Source organism: Giraffa tippelskirchi, chromosome 11 (genome assembly GCF_054371585.1).
Source record: "Giraffa tippelskirchi isolate mGirTip1 chromosome 11, T2T-mGirTip1v1.2.pri, whole genome shotgun sequence".
Taxonomy (NCBI): domain Eukaryota; kingdom Metazoa; phylum Chordata; class Mammalia; order Artiodactyla; family Giraffidae; genus Giraffa; species Giraffa tippelskirchi.
The window spans coordinates 39936562-39961985 of record NC_137285.1 but is presented as its reverse complement, the minus strand read 5'-3'; the positions used below and the strand labels follow the sequence as shown (position 1 = coordinate 39961985).

Here is a 25424-nt window from a genome sequence, read left to right as displayed (position 1 = left end):
ATCAGTGACAGGAGAAAGGAGAGTTAAAGCTCTTAACCAAGGACAATCTGACTGAAGGCAATATCACTTTTAAGTTTTACAATATTGCCTCACTAAAACCAAAATAGCAAAATTCAATTTCCGAACTTTAAAACCAAATACATATTACCTGTTTGTTATAAACTGTGCAAACCATTATCATCTTGGTAATTCACAAAGCAATTTAAATTTTCTTTTCCTGGAACTTGCCTATAAATTGCTAAGGTATACAGTCACTACTACCTACTAAGTTTACATTAATTTTTTCACTTTAAGAAATCTGCTGTTTTAGGGCTTCTTTGGTGGCTCAGTGGTAAAGAATCCACCTGCCAATGCAGATGACACAGGTTTGATACCTGCTCTGGGGAGATCCCAGTAAGAAGAAAAGAAATCTGGTATTTTATTTTTTAGAAAAAAATCTCAAATATATAATGTTATCCATGGTAAAGAGAGAATACTAGGCAGAAAAGCTGTATATAAAATTCTGGTTTTTATAGGTTGAATTGTGACCTCCCCTCTTGACCCTACTCTCCGGGAACCTCAGGAAGTGACCTTATTTGGAGACAGGGTCTTTACAAAGTAATCAAGTTCAAGTGAAGTTACTGGGTGGGCTCTAATTCAATGACTTGGTGTCCTTATTTGGAGATGGATACACACAAGAGAAGAAGGACACATGGGCATGATGACGGCCATCTATGAACCAAGGACAAACGCCTGGAATGGACCCTTCCCTCACAGCCCTCAGTAGGAATCGATCCCACCAACACCTTTTAAGTTTGAATGTTCCAGCCTCCAGAACTGTGAGACAGTACATTTCTATTGTTGAAATATATCGTTTGTGGTGCTTTGTTACAGAAGCCCTAGAAAACTAATACCATTTTCAACAGTTACTTCTACTGCTTTAAATAATGTCCTTGAAAGATTAAAATGAGGACAGTATTAATATATCAATAAAAGTAGCACATATAGAAAATTTTAAAATTTTATATTCTTTTGAATGATACAAATTATACATTTTTTGTATCTTCTAAAAAGATAATTCAGCTGAAATGGATATTAGTCTCCTAGTTCCACTTTTGTATTGATCCAGTAATACTCATTCTATCTGTTGCCTGTGTGTCGAACTAGTAATACTCATTCTAGTTGTTGCCAGTATGTTGAACACGAGTTTAAAGTCACAATATGTAGTCAGTCTGACAGCACTGACTACATATTCAAGTTTACTGAGTAGTTTTTTTCATTAAAAAATAACCCTCATCCAAGCTCTCAAGCCAATTACAGAGCATTTTAAATATAGATGTTAAAATGAATTAAAAATATTCAAACCCGCTGTTATCCAAAAATAAAACTCTAAACACCAACAAGTGCAAGTTTAGAAAAAAATATGACTATCTTTGTTTAAAAATCCAGTGCTGGGTTAGCTGAAATGTTCATTTGTTTCCTTGATTCAAATACTGTAAGAGGCTAAACTTTATGAAAAAAAAAATTGGGAGTTTTCTTACCAATTCTTGGATCTGGATAAGGCACTTCATGTAAATTAGTATAAAATGCTTCTAGTTCAAATGGTTCTTTCTTGTGGAAAGTAATGACTTTTGAGAATGGGGCAGGATGGTTCTTACAGAATACTTCGCATTCCCTAAAATGGAGTGGGAAAACAGTTAAACAGAGCTTCCTATGAACCTAATCATAGAATCCATCTCGTTTTTAATTCATAAGCAGTAATTTTAAAGACCTCTGCACAAATGTTAAGAAAAAGAATTATTGGTTTTGCTACAAATAAACATACAATGAATTTTGACAGGTTTATGGCTCAAAGTTTTAGAATGTCTGTCATAGTAACAGATAATTTTCTCCTACTAAAATGGGAAAAGTTACCTGAGAGGAGGTATATTTTAAGGCCAATTTATAGGGATTTTTGTTGTTGTTGTTCACATATGAGGCCCAAATTCTGTCGATTAGTTTCCAAAACATTTATCATATGTAACCCTTTTTATTCTAGCTCCTTTAAAAATACTTTTAATTGGAAATAATTTCAAAGTCATAGAAAGATGCAAAATAAAACAAGGATAAGAAACACCTGTATATCTTTTACCTAAATTTGTTACTGTTTTAACCCATTTATTTCATCATTTTGAGTACACACACACACTATTGTATGTGTATATTTTCTTCTGAACAAGCTGTGGGTGTTACGTACATGATGGCTCTTTACCCCCAAATTTTCAAAGGTATTCTTCCTAACAGGGACATTCTCTAATATAACCATAGTACAGCTATCAACTTTATAAACTTTAATACTTTAATCTATAAACAAAATTTCAAGTTTTTCAGTTGATATAACAATGCCCTTCATAGTACTTTCTCTTCTCTAGTACAGGAAGCTTTAAAAGCTACAAAAGCAATTCCTATTTTTTAAACAGTGTAACAGAAATGACTTATAACTACTGTTTATAGTGACCCAGAAACTCTTTATTATTATGTATACCATCATCTTATTAATTATGCATGGTTTGAAAATGTCACTTTTATGGACCTTTTCCTCTATCCTACCACTACCTTCTACTTTTTTTTTGTAGTCACTAGAACATATTTAAACTTCCAATGTGTTTTCTTATAATTTTTTTTGGATCACTTATACACTTAACTGAAGTTAACTTTAAAGAATAATATTTCTTGCCTCAAAGTTGACATTAACACATGCCATTTTAATATCCTGGCAAAACCTTCCAATTAGGTTGCTAATCTATATTTTTGAAATTTGCACAAAAATTTCAACTTCTAGGGGATGTGTAGAACACAGAACAAAATCTTAAAAGCAACTTCAAAACCTAAATACAGGTTTACTTTATTATACAAACTATACTTCTAAAAAGTCAAATATAGTATCAAATACAGATTTTTATTTTGGAAGGAAAGTAAACAATTTAAATGCTGGGTAGTTCATGGAAAAGGAAATGCTAATGTCAAAGCACAAAAAGACTAGCTTATAACAGTCAGAAATGAAAATAACAAAGTGCTAATTGTCTTTACTATTAAAATGTTACATTTAAATATACAGGAGAAAATAAGCTAAAATACATTATCTCATGCAATGTTATTAGGAATATAGCTTGGTATATTCTTTTTAGTGGATAATTTGGCAGTATTAGTTAAAATAATGTTCATAACCCTCTGGCTCAATTTCAGTCCTACATAGTTACCTTAGATATATCAAACACAACCAAACAAGGAGATATGTACAAAGATAGTCCTAATAGCACTTGCTTAAAACAGGAAAAACATGACTTTACAATATACTGGTTAAATTACGGCACCTACAATTGTTTGAAAAGTTATAGTCTGTTGATATGGAAAGGTGATAAATATTTGAAAAAGCAATTTTTATGGATATACACATGGTCATGTAAATATTTTAAAAGTACATGTTTTTATTTGGATATTGAAAGAAAATGACTGGATAGATACATGTGTGTGTGCTCAGTCATGTCCAACTCATTGTGACCCTATGGACTGCAGCCTGCCAGGCTCCTCTATCCATGGAATTTTCCAAGCAAGAATACTAGAATGGGTTACCATTTCCTCCTCCAGGAGGATAAATACATACCCAGCTGTTAACAATAATTAGTTACCTCATTAAAATGGGTTAAGAGAGCTGGAGTATAGCAAATACAGGGTTTTTTTTTTAAGTTTTTATATTTCTATACTGTGATTTATATTTGAAACTGAGAATGTTTTACTTCTATAATAAAATATTAACTAAAAATATGCCATTCATGGTTTACAGATATATCATGTTTTTATATTCTCCTTGTTTCTAAAATACTATTTAAAAGTGTTTGACAAGTTTAAAGAGTATGCTGCTGCTGCTAAGTCGCTTCAGTCGTGTCCGACTCTGTGTGACCCCATAGACGGCAGCCCACCAGGCTCTGCCGTCCCTGGGATTCTCCAGACAAGAACACTGGAGTGGGCTGCCATTGCCTTCTCCAATGCACGAAAGTGAAAAGTGAAAGTGAAGTCGCTCAGTCGTGTCCGACTCTTACGACCCCATGGACTGCAGCCTACCAGGCTCCTCCGTCCATGGGATTTTCCAGGCAAGAGTACTATAAATTCCTCTAATTTAGAAAAATAGGTTCAATTTCTTATTTATGATAAGCTCTAACCAAGGCTTTAAAAGTAACTTACCCAGTTCCATCTTCAAAAGAGGTCTTCCATCTTAATGTGATTGAATAGGGAACAATGTCTGTTATGGAAAATTCACGCACTTTAAATGCTGGTGAGAGAATTGCACACTGAAAATAAGATGGATACCATATTTAAATCAAAAAACACCAAACATACCCCATCTTACCATGATTGCTTAACAAAGTTGTTATAATAAAACTGTTTCATTTAAAAAAATTCTGGGTTTTTGGTAATAACTAGGTAAAATTTTAAAGTGTCAGAGCACTCTTTCTGTGACTTTTCAAAAATTGATGTAAAATATTTTTTAATCTCAAAAAAATAATTTTAAATAGGAATAATCATAAGAATTCATAAAATAAATGTCTTTCAGTGTAATTACTGACATACAGTCCTATGATAGTTTAAAAACAAATGGGATAGACATAACCTTTATTTATCAGGAATAATTTCAATTTAATTTTAGCTTATTGTTGAGTGGTTGGACCAGATCATAAATTAAAAAGTTCTCTGCGGCCTATCACTATATTTCTGGCAAAATATACATTCTAAAATTTTAAAAAAGACTAATAATCATACCTGTAATGCACATCCTCTTGCAACAGCTTCATCAGCATTTAATGTGGTACTTATGTCTTTAAGAAAGAATTTAGTGATTTGCTCTTTCACAGCAGGAATTCGTGTTGCTCCCCCTACAATTTCTATACTACTTATGTCTTCACATTGTAAGTCTGGAAAACAAAATGTTTCAAAAACTAAGACAGTCTTTATAAAAAATGTGAACAGTAGACTCTGGAAAGTACTTTTTTTTAAAAAATGAATTTTTTAATTTACTCAAAACAAGGTAGAGCAAAAAGAAAATAAAAATATAAATTTGGAAAAAAAGCAAAATTTAATTGATGTTAATTATCCACACATCAGGCACTGTACTTGGTCCAGATAATGAAGTGACCACAAAACAGACAAGCACCTCATGGACTTTAAAGAAACTGTTCAGAGTCCTTCATTTTTTCTAACTTCTACTCACAAATCCCCATAGGAACTAGTTTTCAATTGATCACGAAAAACCTCAACAAAAAGCAGTCATGTTCTCACTTATAGTTCTGATCAATCTTTAAAAACTTACTTATAAAAATACCTTCAAATACAACTAGCATTACTTTTATGATATAAACAGTATGGGCCAGGACAAGTTCTCATAAACTCTGATGTCTAGTGGCCCTAGCTTTATGAATAAAGAATGAGTTATAAACCCTTCTGTAAAATAAGAAATACTAATCTTCAAAAAAAAAAAAAAAAAACCATGAATTTTTTATTGCTTTTACAATTTTCTACCCCATTAAAGTAACATCATGGTACAGTTTTGATGGTTAGTTCAGTAACTTTCACTTACTAGCTTGTTCCATTACTGCTTTTAATGGTGGTTCAACTCTGGCTAAGAGGGAAGCACATAATTGTTCAAAATGAGCCCTGTGGGAAAATGAAATAAAATTCATTATTTGGGGGTTATAAAAATTGAGCATATCTTCTGAAATAACAGAATGAAAAAAATTAGACACTATCCAAACACAAAATGAAGAAACACTTTTCAATTGAAAACATACATGGTACCTGTTCATTTTACTAGAAACATCAAGGTCATTCATGAAACACTCAATGTTCAGTGGAAGATCTGATGCATTTGCACTCATTAGCTTCTTTAGTTTTTCACATTCCTGATATAAACGCAACAAGGCCCGAGAGTTTTCTTTCACATTTATCTTATATTTTGTCTTGAACTCTTCACAGAAGTAGTCTACTAAAACCTCATCAAAGTTCCTGCCACCCAAATATGGATCAAAGGTAGTAGCCAAGACCTGTTTAATTGAAAAACCAGAACTGAATTTTCAGAAATATTACATGCTTTCAAAAACTAAACTTCCCTGAAAAAACCTTTTAAAATTAAAACCAAAGAACTTGTCAAAAATCACAGGCATGCCAAATTTGGAATCACTTATATTAATTATCATAAAGCCAACATATTTATCCATTCTGAGTTATCTGCTTTATAGATCTACATACCTATGTGAGAGAGTAACTTTAATTCTGAAATAGTTGAGTTGCAATAACTAAAAGTTCATTATCTCACATCCTTTGGTTCTACAACAGCACTGAACAGATGGGCCAAAAACCAAATTTAAGAGAGCAAAGAAAGAGTCCCAAGTATGTAACCAAAGACAAAACAGCCAAGAAGAGCCAATCCAAAGATTAAATATAAAATATTTTAATTGATCAAACATGGAACTCTGTTCAGTGTTATGTGGTAGCCTTGATGGGAGGGGAGTTTGAGGGAGAAATGAGAAATGTTTATGTATGGCTGAGTCCCTTCAGTGTTCACTCAAAACCATCACAACATTGTTAACTGGTTATACTCCAATACAAAATAAAAAATGCTTTAAAAAAAGTTTTAAAAAAATGTTTTACAAATTTACAAATCAAGAATTACTGCCCCCATTGCCCTAAAAAGCGAGACTATTTTTATAAACATATAGAAGGAACAAAAGAGCATGTAAGGAACCAAAAAAGAAAATTAAAAAAAAAAAAAAATGAAGAGGAGAGACAAGAATTTAATAAGCTTGTTGAACAACTGGCCTCAGCTTAGCAGTCTAATAGAAAAGGAGCAGAAAAGTCACACACTTCAATGATACAGCTCTTGAAAACCATAGAACCAAGCCATCTAGTCTATCTCCCTGTGGCAGAGGGTAAAAGTAACTAGTTATAATAGTCACCGCCAGAGAGTAGAGTTCCGCGTTGGTGTGATTCAGCATTTTTCAGAAGGATGGGTGGTGGAATAGTGGTAAACATCACAGTAGGATGTGAGCATGGTCTGACTGGGATGTCATCCCACAGATTAACATGGAGAATCAATGGACAGACTCCTATATTCACTATGAGTAATTTCCCTTTAATGTTCTGATTATAAGGATGTTAATATAGTAACATAAACTTCAACACAAAAGGCTCTAAAAGGCTCTGTGTAACCCAAAGCATTTAATCTTCTAAGCAAATTCTATACATGTGTGTAATAGGGACAGAAAGTGTGTGTAAGTCTGGGTAAGATAATTAATGTAGAAATGAATATAAAACCAAACAAAGGCTATAAGAAGATAAGCATGGAGAGGTAAATAACACCACATTGTAGAAAATTTTGATTAGGATTCCTGGATAGAAAGGTTTCTAAAGACAATGGGAATCATTTTAGAAAATGTTTCCTATGTACTTTTATAAATATGTAATTTATGCTCCCTGATAGGTGACAAACACCTCAACACTAATAAAAAATAGCTAACACATAACTGCAATATAGTATTCCAAGCATCTTATAAACTTTAATTCATTTCATACTCAAAAATTCTATGAGATATTTACTGATAATATCCTCAGGTGAGGAGCCTGAGATTTGGGGAGGTTACATAACTTGCTCAAGGTCACAGTTTTTTTTAAGTGGCAGAACCAGGGTTTAAATCCATGAATTAGGGTTCTCAATATAGTCTTATATGCTCTTAACCATTAAAATTAAATACAGCAAATCATTTATTTACTTACTTTAAGTTTTCCTTTGTTAAAAGCACAAACCGAGACCTGATAGGCAGAATGTCCCATATCAATAAATATTACATTTCTTGGTTTCTCATCTAATGGAGGAAGATCCTGTTTATAAATTCCATATGCTAGTGCAACTATGTAAGAACAAAGAATGAGATTAACTCCAGCAAAGCAATCGCTTGGAAAACAATAAATAAGTCATATTGATACTACATTTTAGTTAGCTTCAAAGTAAAATAGCTTTTCATAATTTAGTTAATGTTTTGTTTTCTTTACCCTATAATGTTAATGACTAAAGAGTCAATGTAAGACAAGTTTAATCTCTGCCAAAATGCTGTACTCCAAAATGATAAGCTTATAAGATATTAGGACATAACAGTTATTAAAAAAATAAATTCTTTGTACTAATTAGAAAAAAACTATAATAATATTTTAATGACAGTGATTTTCAAATTGCAAACTGCTCACCTGCAGTAGTTTCATTCATTAACCTTAAACAATTTAAACCTGCAACCTGGGCTGCAGCCATCACAGATCTTCTCTCAGCATCAGTGAAAAAGCTAGGAATCTGGTATTGCAAAACAATAATCAAGTGTATTAGTTCACTGTAATACATTTTACTGAAACATTTCATCAACTGAAAATGAAAATAATTACACCAAAACTTACATAAAGTAATAAATGGTGTTCTAATTAAATAAATGAGGAAAAAAAACTGTGTTTTTTTTTAGGTTGTGCTTAGTTGCTCAGTTGTGTCCGATTCTCTGTGACCCCATGACTGTTCCCTGCCAGGCTCCTCTGACCATGGGGATTCTCCAGGCAAGAATATTGGAGTGGGTTGCCATGCCCTCCTCCAGGGGATATTCCCAACACAGGGATCGAACCCAGATCTCCCGCATTGCAGGCAGATCCTTTACTGTCTGAGCCACCAGGGAAGCCTTTATTTTTTTTTTAAGGTTGGCAATTGCTATATCAAAAGTTTTGACCTAAAGTATGAACACAAATTTAAAGCAATTAGTAAAACAGAGTAATACTGTAGAATCTCAAAAATATGTTAATCTAAATCCGTCTCATGTTGGTCTATTCTATAAAAATACATATTTGTTTATATTTAATAATGAAACATTAACAACCCAAGAGTCTGTTAAAATGAGATTGGTTAAATATGTTATATTCACATAAAGAAATTTGATGTGGATGTTAGAATCAGATCGATCTGAACTGTCATGGAATAGTATCTTTATTACATTAAAAAAAAGGGGTGCACGTACAGCATGATTTCACTTTTGTGTGTGTATGTACTACTGGAAGAATACACTCCCAAATGTTTACAATGGTTATATTTCAAAAGGAGGGGAAACTATATTGCAGGGGACTTACGATGAGCATGTGTTTCTTTATAAATCACCAAAAAACATTAAGTTATGTTTCTATTAAAAATAAAGTCATAATTTAAAACATAATTAAGATTACATATACTTAGTATTATCAAAGTAAGAAGCACTTTCCTTTGGTCTACAGATTTAAAACTGAGTACATTCATGTACAAAATGACTTGGGGCTCTTCCAATTTCAAGTTAACTGCTTTCTGAATTTAGAAATTTCATTTAATAAATAATAACACTAAAAGAACTTGAATTTTGACAAGTCTGTATATCCTGATTTTGGTACTATCCTTCTGATAAAAATGTACATTATAAGCTATGGTTCACTTAATATTCACTGAGAACTTACATACCAGGTACTTTTTTAGCCATTAGGGATATGACAGTACATAAAACAGAAAAAAATTCCCCTTGTATAGCTTACATGGGTTTATTGCACTAATTACAAAGTTAATAATGGCCAAGAAATTCACAATGCCATATGCTGATACTAATTTCTGACATAATTACTAAATTCACTGAAGAGTTCATAATATTCTACTCTTCTGATGACATGAGGCTTGAACTTCTGCAGCCAAGTTTAAGAATATATTCACATTTAGGTGACAACATATAACTTAAAACCCAGTTATCAATATACAGTGGGATCTCAAGAGATAAAAGACAGGGTAAATGATTAAATGTTTTGTTAAGAATCCTTAAAAGACAGGTCTTTTCTTTCTGAAAAATACTGCATGATCTAAACTATATGTGGACTCTGAAGAAGTCAAATTCATAGGATAGAATAAAATGGTGGTTACCAGGGATAGGGAAGTGGGGGAAATCAGAAGCCAATAGTCAAAGTGTATAAAATTTTATTTATGTAGAATAAGTTTTAGAAATCTAATGTATAGCATGGTTACAGTTAATAATACTGTATTATATGCTGAAATTTGCTAAGAAAGTAGATCTCCGGTACTCTTGCCACAAAAACACAAAAAAGGTAACTATAGTTAGATGTATTAATTTGACTATAGTGATCATTTTCATCATGTATATCAAAGCATCATGTTTTTCACCTTATATACAAGCTATTTTTACCTTAAAAGCTCAAGCTGATTTTTGAGGGGTGATAAACATGTTTATTATACTGATTGTGATGATGTTTCACGGGTATATGCATATGTCAAAACTTGTATACACATGCATATGTATAGAAGTATACACGTTAAATACATCTAATTTATCATTTTTAAAAAAGGATCTTTTCTTTTGGATACAGAATACACACAATCTCAAATTTCCAACTGGGCATCTTCAACCTTTGATGTAAGTGTTTAAGTTCCCTGGAGCTGGGATGTTTAAGTGTCACCTAGAAAGATTCTTAAGGATAAGTGGCAGGTACAGCAATCACCAACTAATCACATACATTAGTTTTTTGTTTTTTTTTTAAAGATTAGCTGATTATCACAATTAACTTTATGGAAAACTCAATCCTGAACTTCACCAAATGAAAAAATTTTTTAACATATAAGTAAAAATTGGAGGTTATTTACTAGATAAGGGAAGAAAAACATTTCAATATAACATTAACACACTGGACAATATGATTCAAGAGTGTTCAGTACTGAGGTAAAACTTACTGAAATCACACAGTCAGCTACTGGTTTCTTCAAAGCATTTTCTGAAGTCTCTTTAAGCTTAGCCAACAGCATCCCAGTAACCTGCTCAATTGCAAAAGGTCTTTCTTCTTCTAGGTATCGCACCTGAAGCCCAAGTGGAGATATTTAATAAGAGTCATTTATTCATCTAGTATTTAATGAAAAAGGCAGAGTCCTTACTCAATGAACTTATATACCAAAAAGATTGCCCTAGTATCATCATATCTTATCTCTGAAGGTCCAGTGTCTTACCCATAGTATTACAACCAAAAAATCTTCAAGAGTGTCTTTACCTGCTCCAGATCCCCATCTCCCACAAAAGCAAGTTTTATCATTTACTATTCTTGAAAACAAATAAGGGGAAAAAGATCAAATTATCTTTCTTTTGGAAGTTAGAACTCTTCTTGGGTTTAAAGTGAAAGCTTTAGTAATACAGTTTTGTGAAAAGAAAAAGAGAACACAGGAAAAAAATTGTTATTTAAAAAAAGAAATTTTATATACATTACTCCAAGGCTTCAGAGGATAATTAAACATTAGAGATGCATACACGGAATTTTTAAATTTAAAAAAATAACAATTTCATACACAGGTTTGACTAGTTTGAATTTAAGCACATAAAATGAAACTTTACAGTGCTTCTTGACCAAGGAATACTATGCTTTATTCAAATAATCAACTCTTTCATAATGACAACCACAATATTTATAAGCAATACAAAGTTAACTTAGCACCCATATAATAACTACAACTAATTTACAGAAGAAAAGGCTATGTCTTTCATCTCTGTATTCCCAAGAGCAAATAATTTTATACTAAAACACTAAACTATGGAAGAGCTTTAAAGAACTTCTCAGGCAGTACAATGTATGTATTTATTTAACTGTGTAAGTATGAATAATGATATAAAGTTTACTATGAAACAGACCTAAACTTGATATCCATTTGTTTCCAAATCAATTTACAGGTAAGTTCAAAACCAAGTATTACATGAAATTACATGAAATTTAAACACAGGAAGAAATCAAGCACACCAAAATAAGGGAAAATGAATCAACTACCATGTGTCTTAGTCTGATTATAGGAGGCACAATAATACAGAATTTTTTTGAAGAATATAAAAGTTAGATGAAATAAACATCAAAGCATATTCAAACAAACGTCAGAAAAAATAAATGGATAAAATGCTTGAGGCATTGAATGCTAAAGATCTTCAGTCTTCAAAGGATGAAGAAACTTAGTTCAACGCATGGTTGATTGATGTTTTCAAAGCCTCTTCAACTGGCTTACATGCACTCACTATAACTGCATAAAAATTATATCACTTAAAAATTAGGTTTTGACTTTCTGTAAAAATTATTTTGTTTTTAATCAAACTACTTACAAAGCATAATTTTTAATTTTCTTTTTAAAGAATAAAACCCTTAAGTAGTTTAGAATAAAACTGTTCCACATAATCATTAACCGGAAGTTATCATATCTAAAGGACATGTGAACATTACTCTTTATCACATTTATTGCTATCATAACCCATTAACTACCTAGTCAGCACCTCTTGATCCACAAATTTCACCTAAAATATGACTTCCCAATTTTCAATTTGTCCTTAATCTCTCATTGTGTCTTCTTTGAACTACTGTTAAGTCTCATGTCTCCTTACCACAATTCATCATCCATCCTGTAGTCAGAACCCTCTTCTAAACATGGAAATATGTGCATCTTAAAACATATATATCAATTTGAAAATCAGCTATTAAAATTTTTAGCTCTGAGATATAAATCTTATTGCATACAGTTTATCCTTCTGAAGTGTACAATTAAGTGGTTTTAGTATGTTCAAAGTTGTATACTGATTACCACTAATTGTAGTACATTTTCATCACCTTAAAAAGAGTGTCCTATTAGTAGCAGCAGAAGTAGAGATACCCTTAATTTCTAACAATCATAAGTCTATTTTCTGTGTCTACTGATTTGCATTGATTCTGGAGAGCCACACAAATGAAATCACAAAATATGTGGCCTTTTATATCTGTTTTTTTTTCCCCCCAGTTGGCATGTTTTCTAGGTACTTTCTTTTTATGGCCATATAATACATGCCACTGGATAACTATACCACATTTTGTTCATACACTCATCAGCTGGTGGACACTTGGGTTGTTCCCACTTCTTGGCTATTATAAACAATGTTATTATGAACATTAGTGTACAAATTTTTGTGTGCACAAGTGGTTCAATTCTCTTATGTATATATACCTAACAGTAGAACTGCTAAGTCATATAATCTATCTGTTTTGGGGTATTCTGTTAGTTTTTGTTAACCAATCTAAAACTTTCTGTCTCAGGATGTAGAAGTAAAAACCTAGAATCCATCTCTTACTTGGAAGAAGAGTTTGTTTTAATACTCCTATATAAGATTCTTCTAAATTAGAGCAAACTCATTATAGCAGGTAACATACTTTTGGGTCTATTTTTCTAAATCACATACGCCTCTGCCTTTGTCCCTTAAAAATGGTTCACCTCTAAAGTTCTCCAAATAATAATACCTTTTTCTTGACAATAAAAGTATTTGGATTAAAAAGATTATTATTCTAAATCAGATTTTTTTTTTTTTGCATTCACTAAAGCACAGTACAAAAACTGTCTGTTTCTTGGTATGTATGTATTTCAGCTAAAGGAAAAAGTTAAAAAATTTTTAAAGTATTTAAAAATAGGCAGTATTACTGCTTTTGGTTTCTTTAGTTTGAACAAATGCTTGCATTCTGGGAATATAAACTTACCTTAACACCTGCACTTCCATTTGGCATCTTCTGCAGCTCATAGGGAAGCCTGATCCTTTCAGTTTGCACAATAGGATCGTCAAAAGATCGCCCATGAAGTTTTTTGAAACCATGAATTGTATTTCTTACATTCGTGACTATCTGTTGGCAGTAAACACTTTTATCAATTACTGAATTAATGCAAAGTAAACTATGCTAGTATCTGAGAATCACCAAGTCTCCTTATCCTATACATCTGTATAAGTTCAGAATTACACACCATCATTTAATTTTCTGGTTTCTAATTGACAGAAGTCCCTTGGATAGCAAGGATATCAAACCAGTCAATCCTAAAGGAAATCAACCCTGAATATTCATTGGAAGGACTGATACTAAAGCTGAAGCTCCAATACTTTAGCCACCTGATGTGAAGAGCCAACTCATTGGAAAAGATGCTGATGCTGGTAAAGACTGAGGGCAGGAGGAGAAGGGGGTGACAGAGGATAAGATGGTTGGATGGCATCTACTCAATGGACATGTGCTTGAGCAAACTCTAGGAGACAAATAAGGACAGGGAAGCCTGGTGTGCTGCAGTCCATGGGGTCACAAAGAGTCAGACACAACAGAGCAACTGAACAAACTGACAGAAACCACTATCTCCTACCCTTGGAATGTTAAAATCAAAATTAATTGTCTTTTAAAAAGAACAAAACTTCAAAACTTCTCAAATACAAACTATGTCTTTTATCATCCTGTTTTTCTTTTACACTAAATACCTTCTGTGAACTTTATCATGTATTACTACATTGCTTCCACTGCTGAAAACTTCTCTGAAGCTAGTAAATTAAAAATCCTTCCATATAGCATGGTGCTAAGTTAATGTGTCTTCATTTGTAAATAGCTTGTATTCTGGCAAAGTAGTTTTTTCTTTAACTAGAACATGTAGTTGAAACTACAGAATATCACTGAGATCCAGTTGTTGTCTTCTTAGTGACCTTCAATTATAAGATGAAAACTACAGGGATGCTGAATTACTATGTTGATCTCTTTAGCTTTTTAGGAGAAATAACTTCTGGTTTGCTTCTTTCAGAGACTCTAAGCCTTACGATACCTTAGGAGATCAGCCAGAATACGAGAAGTAACCTTTAGTGACAGGGTCATTTTGGCACAAACATTTGGTTACGTGCAGTATGAAAATGGAAAAGGAGGAAAAAAACATATTCACACTCAGGCTGATTGTAAGACAATTTGATGAAAAAAATCTTAACAAAAATTCCTGGATAAATGAGTCAATTATTTCTACAAAGTCATGAAAAAAATAGCTCCATTAAACAGTTATTTTGTAATAAAGAAAAGACCCAGGTATTTATTAAAATGTAAAAAATGATTCTTAAGGGCATTTGGTTCATGGCAATAAACAAAGTCTAAGAAAAATGAACCTGTAGCATGGAATGTTAAAGTGAATATTTTATGCAAAAGGATTTCAGAAGCCTAGAAATATGAATACTTAAACAGATTCCATGTAAAGTGGCAGCCACAGAGAATTAACTCTGGAAACTAGTTTCTCCAATTTTTTCCACCTTCTTTAACAAAGACATCATTCACTTGTTGTAGATGTATTCTAGATAGCATATCCCTCATTAAAAGTGACTGTACAAGGAAAACCTGACGCCATTTGACAGCATAACCTAACCTCACAACTAAGATTTTTTAAAAAATAAAATTCAAGAAATATTTTACAATCCAAAGCAAAATATATTTAGTAGGATACAAAGATATTAGGATCTGTCAACTTCTTTATTCTCTTTTTTCACTTTTAATTATATAAACTGGGAGCTTAGCTGCCATTATGAAGTTAATTCTTCCTATAAGTCAAAACATCTACATCAACAACTCACCTGGCTTTTAGCTGCATTTCCAATGGCTCGTGTTCTTGATCCCAAAGATATACACGCTCTGAACAGGGGAAAAAAAAAAAAGTGTTCCCAAAGTATTTTTATTAATGTACTACTACTGTGCTTCTCTTTATACAAAAATGAATTTAAGGATGAATATAATCATGCAGTATTCAAAAAATAGGTTATTGAAATCAGAATTTTATGTATTTTTAAACTTTCTTAAGTAATAGAATAGTTGTCAGAATAAATGTTGGAATTTTAAAAAATGTGCTAATAGTTGGCAACACTATATTGGTCCCAAAATTATTTTATTGGTCCCCAAATTATTTTTCAAAATTTTCAGTAAGTCTATGACTTGGATCTAAATCCTGGCTCTGCCACTTTGCAGCTGAGTAACCTTGTAGGAATTACCTAACCATTACTTGCCTCAGCTTCCCATCTGGAAGACAGTGTTGATAATAATACCTACTCAGAGAGGTGTGTGAGGATCTAGTGAGTGACTATAGGTAAATGATCTCTGGAACCAGAGATCAAATTGCCAACATCTGTTGGATCATCAAAAAAGCAAGAGAGTTTCAGAAAAACATCTACTTCTGCTTTATTGACAATGCCAAAGCCTTTGACTGTGTGGAAAATTCTGAAAGAGATGGGAATACCAGACCACCTGACCTGCCTCTTGAGAAACCTGTATGCAGGTCAGGAAGCAACAGTTAGAACTGGAAATGGAACAACAGACTGGTTCCAAATAGGGAAAGGAGTACATCAAGGCTGTATATTGTCACCCTGCTTATTTAACTTATATGCAGAGTACATCATGAGAAACACTGGGCCGGAGGGAGCCCAAGCTGGAATCAAGATTGCCTGGAGAAATATCAATAACCTCAGATATGGCAGATGACACCACACTTATGGCAGAAAGCAAAGAAGAAACTAAAGAGCCTCTTGATGAAAGTGAAAGAGGAGAGTGAAAAAGTTGGCTTAAAGCTCAACATTCCGAAAACTAAGATCATGGTGTCTGGTCCCATCACTTCATGGCAAATAGATGGGGAAACAGTGAGAGATTTTATTTTCTTGGGCTCCAAAATCACTGCAAATGGTGATTGCAACCATGAAATTAAAAGACACTTGCTCCTTGGAAGAAAAGTTATGACCAACCCAGAAAGCGTATTAAAAAGCAGAGACATTGTGTTGCCAACAAAAGCCCGTCTAGTCAAAGCTATGGTTTTTCCAGTAGGCATGGATGGATGTGAGAGTTGGACCATAAAGAAAGCTGAGCACTGAAGAATTTATGCTTTTGAACTGCGGTGTTGGAGAAGACTCTTGAGAGTCCCTTGGACTGCAAGGAGATCCAATCAGTCCATCCTAAAGGAAATCAGTCCTGAATATTCACTGGAAGGACTGATGCTGAAGCTGAAACTCCAATACTTTAGCCACCTGATGTGAAAAGCTGACTCATTTGAAAAGACCGTGATGCTGGGAAAGATTGAAGGCAGCAGGAGAAGGGGACGACAGAGGATGAGATGGTTGGATGGCATCACTGACTCAGTGGACATGAGTTTTAGTAAACTCCAGGAGTTGGTGATGGACAGAGAGGCCTGGAGTGCTGCAGTCCATGGGGTTGCAAAGAGTCGGACATGACTGAGCGACTGAACCGAACTGATAGGTAAATGAAGAATATGTTGTTTTTATTACTGCATTTAAATGTATTAATAATTCTGCTTATAAAAGTGTAGAGTACCATTTTTATCAAAAAACCATTTCATGCTGTGATTCAAGAAAATGTTTCCATGGTTTCAGTGTTAATTACAGGTTGTAATTCAGTTGTAATTTACTCAATCAACAAATACTTACAGGCACTGTGTTTATACTAGCTACAATCCAATGTGCTCAGAGAATTAAGTCTATCAAAAAAATCAATGTATAAAATTATGAATGATACTAGCAAAAAAAGAGAATAATCACTTGTAGATAATAAGGCTTAGGAAAAGCAAGTAGAAGATGTGATTTCTCAATTAAGACTTGAAAGAAAAGAAAGCATCTTAATATGTATCTGGTTTTGTGGAAAAGGACATTACCAGTATATAGGTATACCATTTATTCTCAATATGACAGCCTGAGTGATCCTTTTAAAGACAGAAAGTCCTCTGCTAAAAACCCTGCAATGGTGTCCTGTTTCCCCAACAGCCAATAAAGCCCATAGGTTGCTTTGTAGCTGCTCTACTCTATAACGTCAATCTAGGCACAGAAGTCTCCTTGCTATTTCTACAGTAGGGCAAGCACATTTCTGCCTCAGGGCCTTTGTAGATGCTAGTCTCTCTGGAACACAGGCCTTGCGCTCTCACTTCATGTCTCTGGCTCAAATACCAGCTTATTAGAAATACCTTTTCTATCTTACATAAACAACATACTTGCTCCTCTCCAATGCACACATCTTCTGTTTTCTCAATTTTATTTTTTTTCCATAAATATATCACCATCTGATACAATTTCTTTTTTTTACTGACTATATCTCCATATTAGGGTGTGAACTCCGTGTGGGTAGATAATGTATGTCTCATTGCCTTGTTCTGCAGTATCTAGTATGGTAGCCACTGGCTGGTAAAATTTAAATTGACTAAAATTAAAAATTCAGTCACATTTCAAGGGCTCAACAGCCAATTTTCGAGTGTTTCAAAGCTACATGTGGCTACTGGACATGCAAAGAACAGAAAGTACATAGAACATATACTGTAGAATAGGAAGTTCTACTGGAAAGCACTGCTTTAGGTGTCTCGTACATAACCAAGGCACTTACTGAATGAATGGAAAAATGGCTCCTAAGGGTAATGTTCATTTGGAGACTAGGAAGAATGTAACTTCACTAGTTTCATAGGACATTTTGGTAGATCTATCAGGGCCAGATTATATGGTGTCTTAAATGATACATTCTAAATGTGAAATATATTTCATTAGGTTTTAAGAGATCATTAAACGCTTTTGAATAGCAGAAAGAACACTCCATGCTTTTATATATATGTGAGTGTATGTATATACATATGTGTATATGTATTATACATATAAAAACTGAAAAGGAAAGATCCCAGAACAGTGCTTTTCAAGGGCTGAACAAGATACTATTACACTGCAGACACTGGATTCTCAGTAAAGGCAAGCAGTTAAGTTTGTCAATTTAACAGATGAATGCTGAGTAACTACTACACGTCTGGCATTCTGTTGGGTAGTAGAGCTATAATAATGAGGGGAAAAAAGTCAGACATCATATTGGCTCCCTTGGAACTTACATTGCTATAGACTCACCCAAATGTACAAAGTAAACTAGGTGGTACACAAATGGGTACACCTGGCAACGAAGAGTCGATAATGACAGGAATTGACCTAAAAGAGGAGGATCAGGAATGGCCTACCTGAGAAAATGATGAGATTTAAAAGAAAAGTAAATGATGATAGATTCAACTAGGGGAGTGTTTGGCAGAGGTCATTTAGACTACAGGAATGGGAGTAGGGCTAGAAGTCATCAATAATCTCTTAACAGCATAGTGGCAGCTGAGATAGAGGGAAAAGGAATTAAGAGATTTTAGGAGCTACAACCCAAAGGACTTGGTGATGAACTAGATCTTCAGAATGCAACAGGCAGCCACCAGACACACATGGCTATTACGCACATAAAATGCAGCTAGTCTGTATAAGTAATGTGCACTAATCAACTACACCACTGGGGCCCCAGTGCGGCTAGTCTGAATTGAGATGTACTTACTTTAAGTATGAAACAATATCTTATTAATTTAAAAACACTGATTACATGCTGAAATAAGATTTTTAATATACTGAGTTAAATCAAGTATATTAAAATTAATTTTGTCTGTATTTTTACTGAAACTATTAGAATATTTTAAATTATGTATGTGGCTCACATACATTATATTTATTTTTACTGAACAGTGCTGGAATAGGTAATAGGAAGAGGTAAGTAACAAGAATAACGTTCAGGTTTCCAGTTTAGTTATGCCATGCAAAAAGACAGAAAATGCTGTAAGAGGGACCTGTTTGGGGATGGACCATCACAAGTTCTATTTTGGATATGTTGAGACTGAAGTGCCTTTGATACATCCAAGGAGGTATTTATTTATAACTAAATGTTAAATGTGATGAACTGATACATGACGAAATCTAAGTTACTTTTCTTTAATTGTGATCTGGTAAAAACAGGTAAATAGGATATATTAAGAATCAGTGGTTCAGGTGACACCTTCATTTTTCTTGCAAATAACTCCTTGATTCAACATAGTCTCTGCCAGAGTAGACTTTGCATGCCTGATACAGAAATCCATGTAGATGGTTGGCATTCCATTCTAAACTCATGAGAGAAAATATGGACTTGCCATCTCTTGGCCAGCTTTATAATCCATTTTGCTCTCAATTCCATTATCTGGATACACTTTGAAAAACTTAAGTTTTCAATACAAGGCTATCATTACTTTAATGTACAGAAAATCTTAGGTTGATTCTCAAGAGTTCAACTTCTGTTAAAACACTAAGATCCAAGTAAGATTGATTCAACTATAATCCATTGCTGTATTCACTGAAATATGTTTTATGTCTGTATCTTTTCATGAAGAAAGCTAGTTATCATTATCAGACATTCTCTTTAGGTTAAAAGCAGACAACTTGTAAAGTTCAAAAATTTAATGTTATAACTTGGAAATACCCAGTTTCAATACAGAGAAAATTCTCCTCACATACTGCACGCGTGCTAGGTTGCTTCAGTCATATCTGATTCTGTGACCCCACAAACTGTAGCCCACAAGACTCCTCTGTCCATGGCATTCTCTAAGCAAGAATACTAAAGTGGGTTGCCATTTCCTTCTCCAGCTAAAGGTCCTTCTCACATACTTAAAGTCTTCAAATTCCCTCCAATTTTTTTTTTCCCCAAAAGATTCTAGAACAGAGCCATTAAATAAATATCTGTCAAGGATTTTCAGAAAAATAAAAGTAATTTAAATACCTATTCTCTTTCAAAACTTTTACCTAACTTTCAGTAATACCAAGGAAAACTGACACATTATACTATATATTAGGTTGACACAAAAGTTTTTCTAGAAAAGGATATTCAACAGTTTATCCAATTATATATCACAAAATCCAATTACACTTTTTATAGATTATTTCAACTACTATTTAGAAACTCCATTTTATACCTAAAAGGAAAAAAAAAAGTTTACAATGCAGCTTAAACCCATTATATTTAGGCTGATGTTGCCACGATAATGGTAGTCCTGGACTCAAAAGAATGCCACAAAATTAAACAAATAAGCAGAACTTCTATATGTTCTGTGTAACTTTTACTAGAGGAGGAGCATAAAAATCAAAAGACAGGATGTTATTTTAAGAAAGTTGTATTTGCATTTTCCCCTAAAACCTAGAATTAACTGTCTCTCTTATAAAGCCAAGCAAGGTTAGGTTGGAGAAAATATACACTGCCAACAGACTATGAAACTTCTCACCTACGAGGTCAACACTCTAGATTTGTTTGCTTCTTTGTAAATCTCCACTAAGGAATCAAAACCTCTTGATCTTATCATTGACACTTTAAAAATAGCCCTATTTTTAGAAATTTCAGCTTTTCCTTACCAGTTCCATAAGACCACAATTACTATTAATAGTCTCTTCTGCTCTCATTGAGTAGATGCAAAGAAATACAATAGCTGAATTAATGACATGAGAGGACAATCAATTGGTTTAAATAAGGGGTTTGTTCCTTACATGGCCAATTTGGCTCTGAATCAAATTGTCAACCGCTGAGGAACTCCTTTCAACTATAGTTGCCAAGATGTCGATAGAGCAGGATTTCTCAATCTTGGTACTACTGACATTTGGGGCTAATTTTTTGTTGACGGACCAGGGCAATTTTGCGCACTGTAGGATTTTAGGAGAATCTCTGGCCTCTACCTGCTAGATATCATTAGCTCTCTTCCCTTCCCTCTCCCCGTGTGACAACTGAAAGTATCTTTAGACATTGTCAGATGCACCCTAGGGTACAAAATTGCCTCCAGTTGAAAACCACTGCATCATTTCCCAAATAGTGTTCTGTACAAAGTAATCCCTTAGTGGTTCCAATAAGCTGAGGAAAACATTCTTTTCTATTTCAATGCCTCTAAACAAATTAAAGGATTTGAGACTTTGACAGTAAAGAAAATATGTGATTATTATTTCTCAAACTTAACTATCTGGAAAAAAAAGTAAAGGAATGATTGTTACCATTTATTTTTTAGTTTGCTACTTAGAAATATTAGAGTAGGAAACAGCAATTCACTCCAATATTCTTGCCTGGAGAATCCCATGGACAGAGGAGCCTGGTGGTCTGGTGGTCTACAGTCCCTGGGGTCTCAGAGTCTGACACGACTGAGCGACTAATGCTTAGAAATATAAAATTTTTAGGCACGTATGATTTAGTAATAATATAAACTTTCCAATCTTTCAATATGGACAATGAATAAAATATTTCAACATATAAAAACAAAAATTCCCTTCAGTTCAGTTCAGTTCAGTCGCTCAGTCGTGTCCGACTCTCTGCGATCCCATGAATTGCAGCACACCAGGCCTCTCTGTCCATCACCAACTCCCGGAGTCTACCCAAACCCATGTTCATCGAGTCGGTGATGCCATCCAACCATCTCATCCTCTGTCGTCCCCTTCTCCTCCCGCCCCCAATCCTACCCAGCATTAGGGTCTTTTCCAATGAGTCAACCCTTCGCATGAGGTGGCCAAAGTATTGGAGTTTCAGCTTCAACATCAGACCTTCCAATGAACACCCAGGATTGATCTCTTTTAGGATGTATTGATTGGATCTCCTTGCAGTCCAAGAAACTCTCAAGAGTCTTCTCCAACACCACAGTTCAAAAGCATCAATTCTGCGGCGCTCAGCTTTCTTCACCGTCCAACTCTCACATCCATACATGACCACTGGAAAAACCATAGCCTTGACTAGACGAACTTTTGTTGGCAAAGTAATGTCTCTGTTTTTAAACATGCTATCTAGGTTGGCCATAACCTTCCTTCCAAGGAGTAAGCGTCTTTTAATTTCATGGCTGCAGTCACCATCAGCAGTGATTCTGGAGCCCAAAAAAGTAAAGTCTGACACTGTTTCCACTGTTTCCCCATCTATTTCCCATGGAGTGATGGGACCAGATGCCATGATCTTAGTTTTCTGAACGTTGAGCTTTAAGCCAACTTTTTCACTCTCCTCCTTCACCTTCATCAAGAGGCTCTTTAGTTCTTCTTCACTTTCTGCCATAAGGGTGGTGTCATCCGCATATCTGAGGTTATTGATATTTCTCCCGGCAATCTTGATTCCAGCTTGTATTTCTTCCAGCCCAGCGTTTCTCATGATGTACTCTGCATATAAGTTAAATAAGCAGGGTGACAATATACAGCCTTGACGTACTCCTTTTCCTATTTGGAACCAGTCTGTTGTTCCATGTCCAGTTCTAACTGTTGCTTCCTGACCTGCATACAGGTTTCTCAAGAGACAGGTCAGATGGTCTGGTATTCCCATCTCTTTCAGAATTTTCCACAGTTTATTGTGATCCACACAGTCAAAGGCTTTGGCATAGTCAATAAAGCAGAAATAGATGTTTTTCTGGAACTCTCTTGCTTTATCGATGATCCAGCGGATATTGGCAATTTGATCTCTGGTTCCTCTGCCTTTTCTAAAACCAGCTTGAACATCTGGAAGTTCACGGTTCATGTATTGCTGAAGCCTGGCTTGGAGAATTTTGAGCATTACTTTACTAGCATGTGAGATGAGTGCAATTGTGCGGTAGTTTGAGCATTCTTTGGCATTGCCTTTCTTTGGGATTGGAACGAAGACTGACCTCTTCCAGTCCTGTGGCCACTGCTGAGTTTTCCAAATTTGCTGGCATATCGAGTGCAGCACTTTCACAGCATCACCTAGAGGATGGCTCAGATCATGAACTGCTTATTGCCAAATTCAGACTTAAATTGAAGAAAGTAGGGAAAACCACTAGACCATTCAGGTATGACCTAGATCAGATCCCTTATGAGTATACGGTGGAAGTGACAAATAGATTTAAGGGACTAGACCTGATAGACAGAATGCCTGATGAACTATGGACAGAGGTTCGTGACATTGTACAGGAGACAGGGATCAAGAAAATCCCCATGGAAAAGAAATGCAAAAAAGCAAAATGGCTGTCTGAGGAGGCCTTACAGATAGCTGGGAAGAGAAGAGAAGCGAAAAGCAAAGGAGAAAAGGAAAGATATTCTCATCTGAATGCAGAGTTCCAAAGAATAGCAAGGAGAGATAAGAAAGCCTTCCTCAGCGATCAGTGCAAACAAATAGAGGAAAACAACAGATTGGGAAAGACTAGAGACCTCTTCAAGAAAATTAGAGATACCAAAGGAACATTTCATGCAAAGATAGGCTCGATAAAGGACAGAAATGGTATGGACCTAACAGAAGCAGAAGATATTAAGAAGAGGTGGCAAGAATACACAGAAGAACTGTACAAAAAAGATCTTCACGACCCAGATAATCACGATGGTGTGATCACTCACCTAGAGCCAGACATCCTGGAATGTGAAGTCAAGTGGGCCTTAGAAAGCATCACCACGAACAAAGCTAGTGGAGGTGATGGAATTCCAGTTGAGCTATTTCAAATCCTCAAAGGTGATGCTGTGAAAGTGCTGCACTCGATATGCCAGCAAATTTGGAAAATTCCTTTAGTAGTCTCCAAATGCTTCTAATAAGCATAACTCCCAAATTAAATTTGTTCATATCTTAAAACCATTAACAGAAATCTGCTGCATGTGCGTGTGTGCTCAGTTATGCCCGACTCTCTGTGACCCCACTGATTGTAGCCTTCCGATCATCTCTGTCCATTGGGTTTCCCAGGCAGGAATATGGAATGGGTTGCCACTTTCTACTCCAGGGGATGTTCCCAACCCAGGGATTGAATCCACGTCTCCCGCATTGGCAGGCAGATTCTTTATCACTGTCCCAACCTGGAAAGCCCCTACAGAAATCACACATACATGTATATAGCTGATTTAATTTTTATTTAAAAAGCTGATTAGGTACTTTAAATTAGACATACTGTTTAAGTATTTAATTATTAAATTAGATACAGTATTTTGAAAACTGATTATCGTACTCAAAATTCATCAGTTCAAAGACAAGTAACAATGCACAATAATTTTGTAATTTTTATTACGACTGCCTGGAACAAAGATTTGCAAATTACCACTTGCCACCTATTTTTGTAAATAAAATTTAATTAGAACATAGCTATGATCATTAATTTGTATTATAATGGCCACACACTAAGTGAAGTGAAAGTCGCTCAGTCTGACTCTTTGTGACCTCATGGACTATAGAGTCCATGGAATTCCCCAGGCCAGAACACAGGAGCGGGTAGCCTTTCCCTTCTCCAGGGGATCCTCCCAATCCAGGGATTGAACCCAGGTCTCCCGCATTGCAGATTCTTTACCAGCTGAGCCACAAGGGAAGCCCAGGAATACTGGAGTGGGTAGCCTATCCCTTCTCCAGCAGATCTTCCCGGCCCAGGAATCAAACCAGGGTCTTCTGCACTGCAGGCAGATTCTTTACCAACTGAGTTATCCAGGAAACCCAACCACATACTAACAGGCATGTTAAACATCTTAAACTTATAATGTATATTAGGTAATTTGTACCTATCATTCCTGCCTTCTAGAATTTTTTCAGAATTTTTCAGCTACAAATTCAAAGCAATGACTAGAGATTCATTTTGTTTTGTGGATAATATTCATACTAAAAGATTTTATAGTACTAGCTTTGGCCATGCAAAAGTGTGGGACGTCTGCCCATCCACTCATCTAGGAACAATTTCATTTAAAAAAAATTCACTGAATTTTTGTTTGTCAACAGCAAAATACTTTGCAAATACTACTAATAGACATGTACAGATA

The 25424-nt window shown here is 34.6% G+C and overlaps 1 protein-coding gene across 8 annotated transcripts in view; it reads right to left on the bottom strand.

Moving 5' to 3' along the window:
* HSPA4L (heat shock protein family A (Hsp70) member 4 like) overlaps nucleotides 1-25424 on the bottom strand; it is a 56255-nt gene that overhangs the window by 24290 nt on the left and 6541 nt on the right. For 5 of the 8 annotated variants that reach the window (XR_014068147.1, XR_014068146.1, XR_014068145.1 and 2 more), the window contains exons 3-12: nucleotides 15459-15516; nucleotides 13582-13722; nucleotides 10790-10912; nucleotides 8251-8350; nucleotides 7783-7916; nucleotides 5809-6053; nucleotides 5591-5667; nucleotides 4777-4928; nucleotides 4201-4307; nucleotides 1521-1654 (exon numbers count right to left, since the gene is read on the bottom strand). Coding sequence is in view for 5 of the 8 variants with exons in the window: in XM_081538156.1 (XP_081394282.1) it covers nucleotides 1521-1654; nucleotides 4201-4307; nucleotides 4777-4928; nucleotides 5591-5667; nucleotides 5809-6053; nucleotides 7783-7916; nucleotides 8251-8350; nucleotides 10790-10912; nucleotides 13582-13722; nucleotides 15459-15516 (1271 nt within the window). In the remaining 3 variants the exon portion in view is untranslated. Of the gene's footprint in view, nucleotides 1-1520; nucleotides 1655-4200; nucleotides 4308-4776; nucleotides 4929-5590; nucleotides 5668-5808; nucleotides 6054-7782; nucleotides 7917-8250; nucleotides 8351-10789; nucleotides 10913-13581; nucleotides 13723-15454; nucleotides 15517-25424 lie in introns of all 8 variants that reach the window. The other 3 variants (XM_081538157.1, XM_081538160.1, XM_081538158.1) reach the window with 2 other exon arrangements.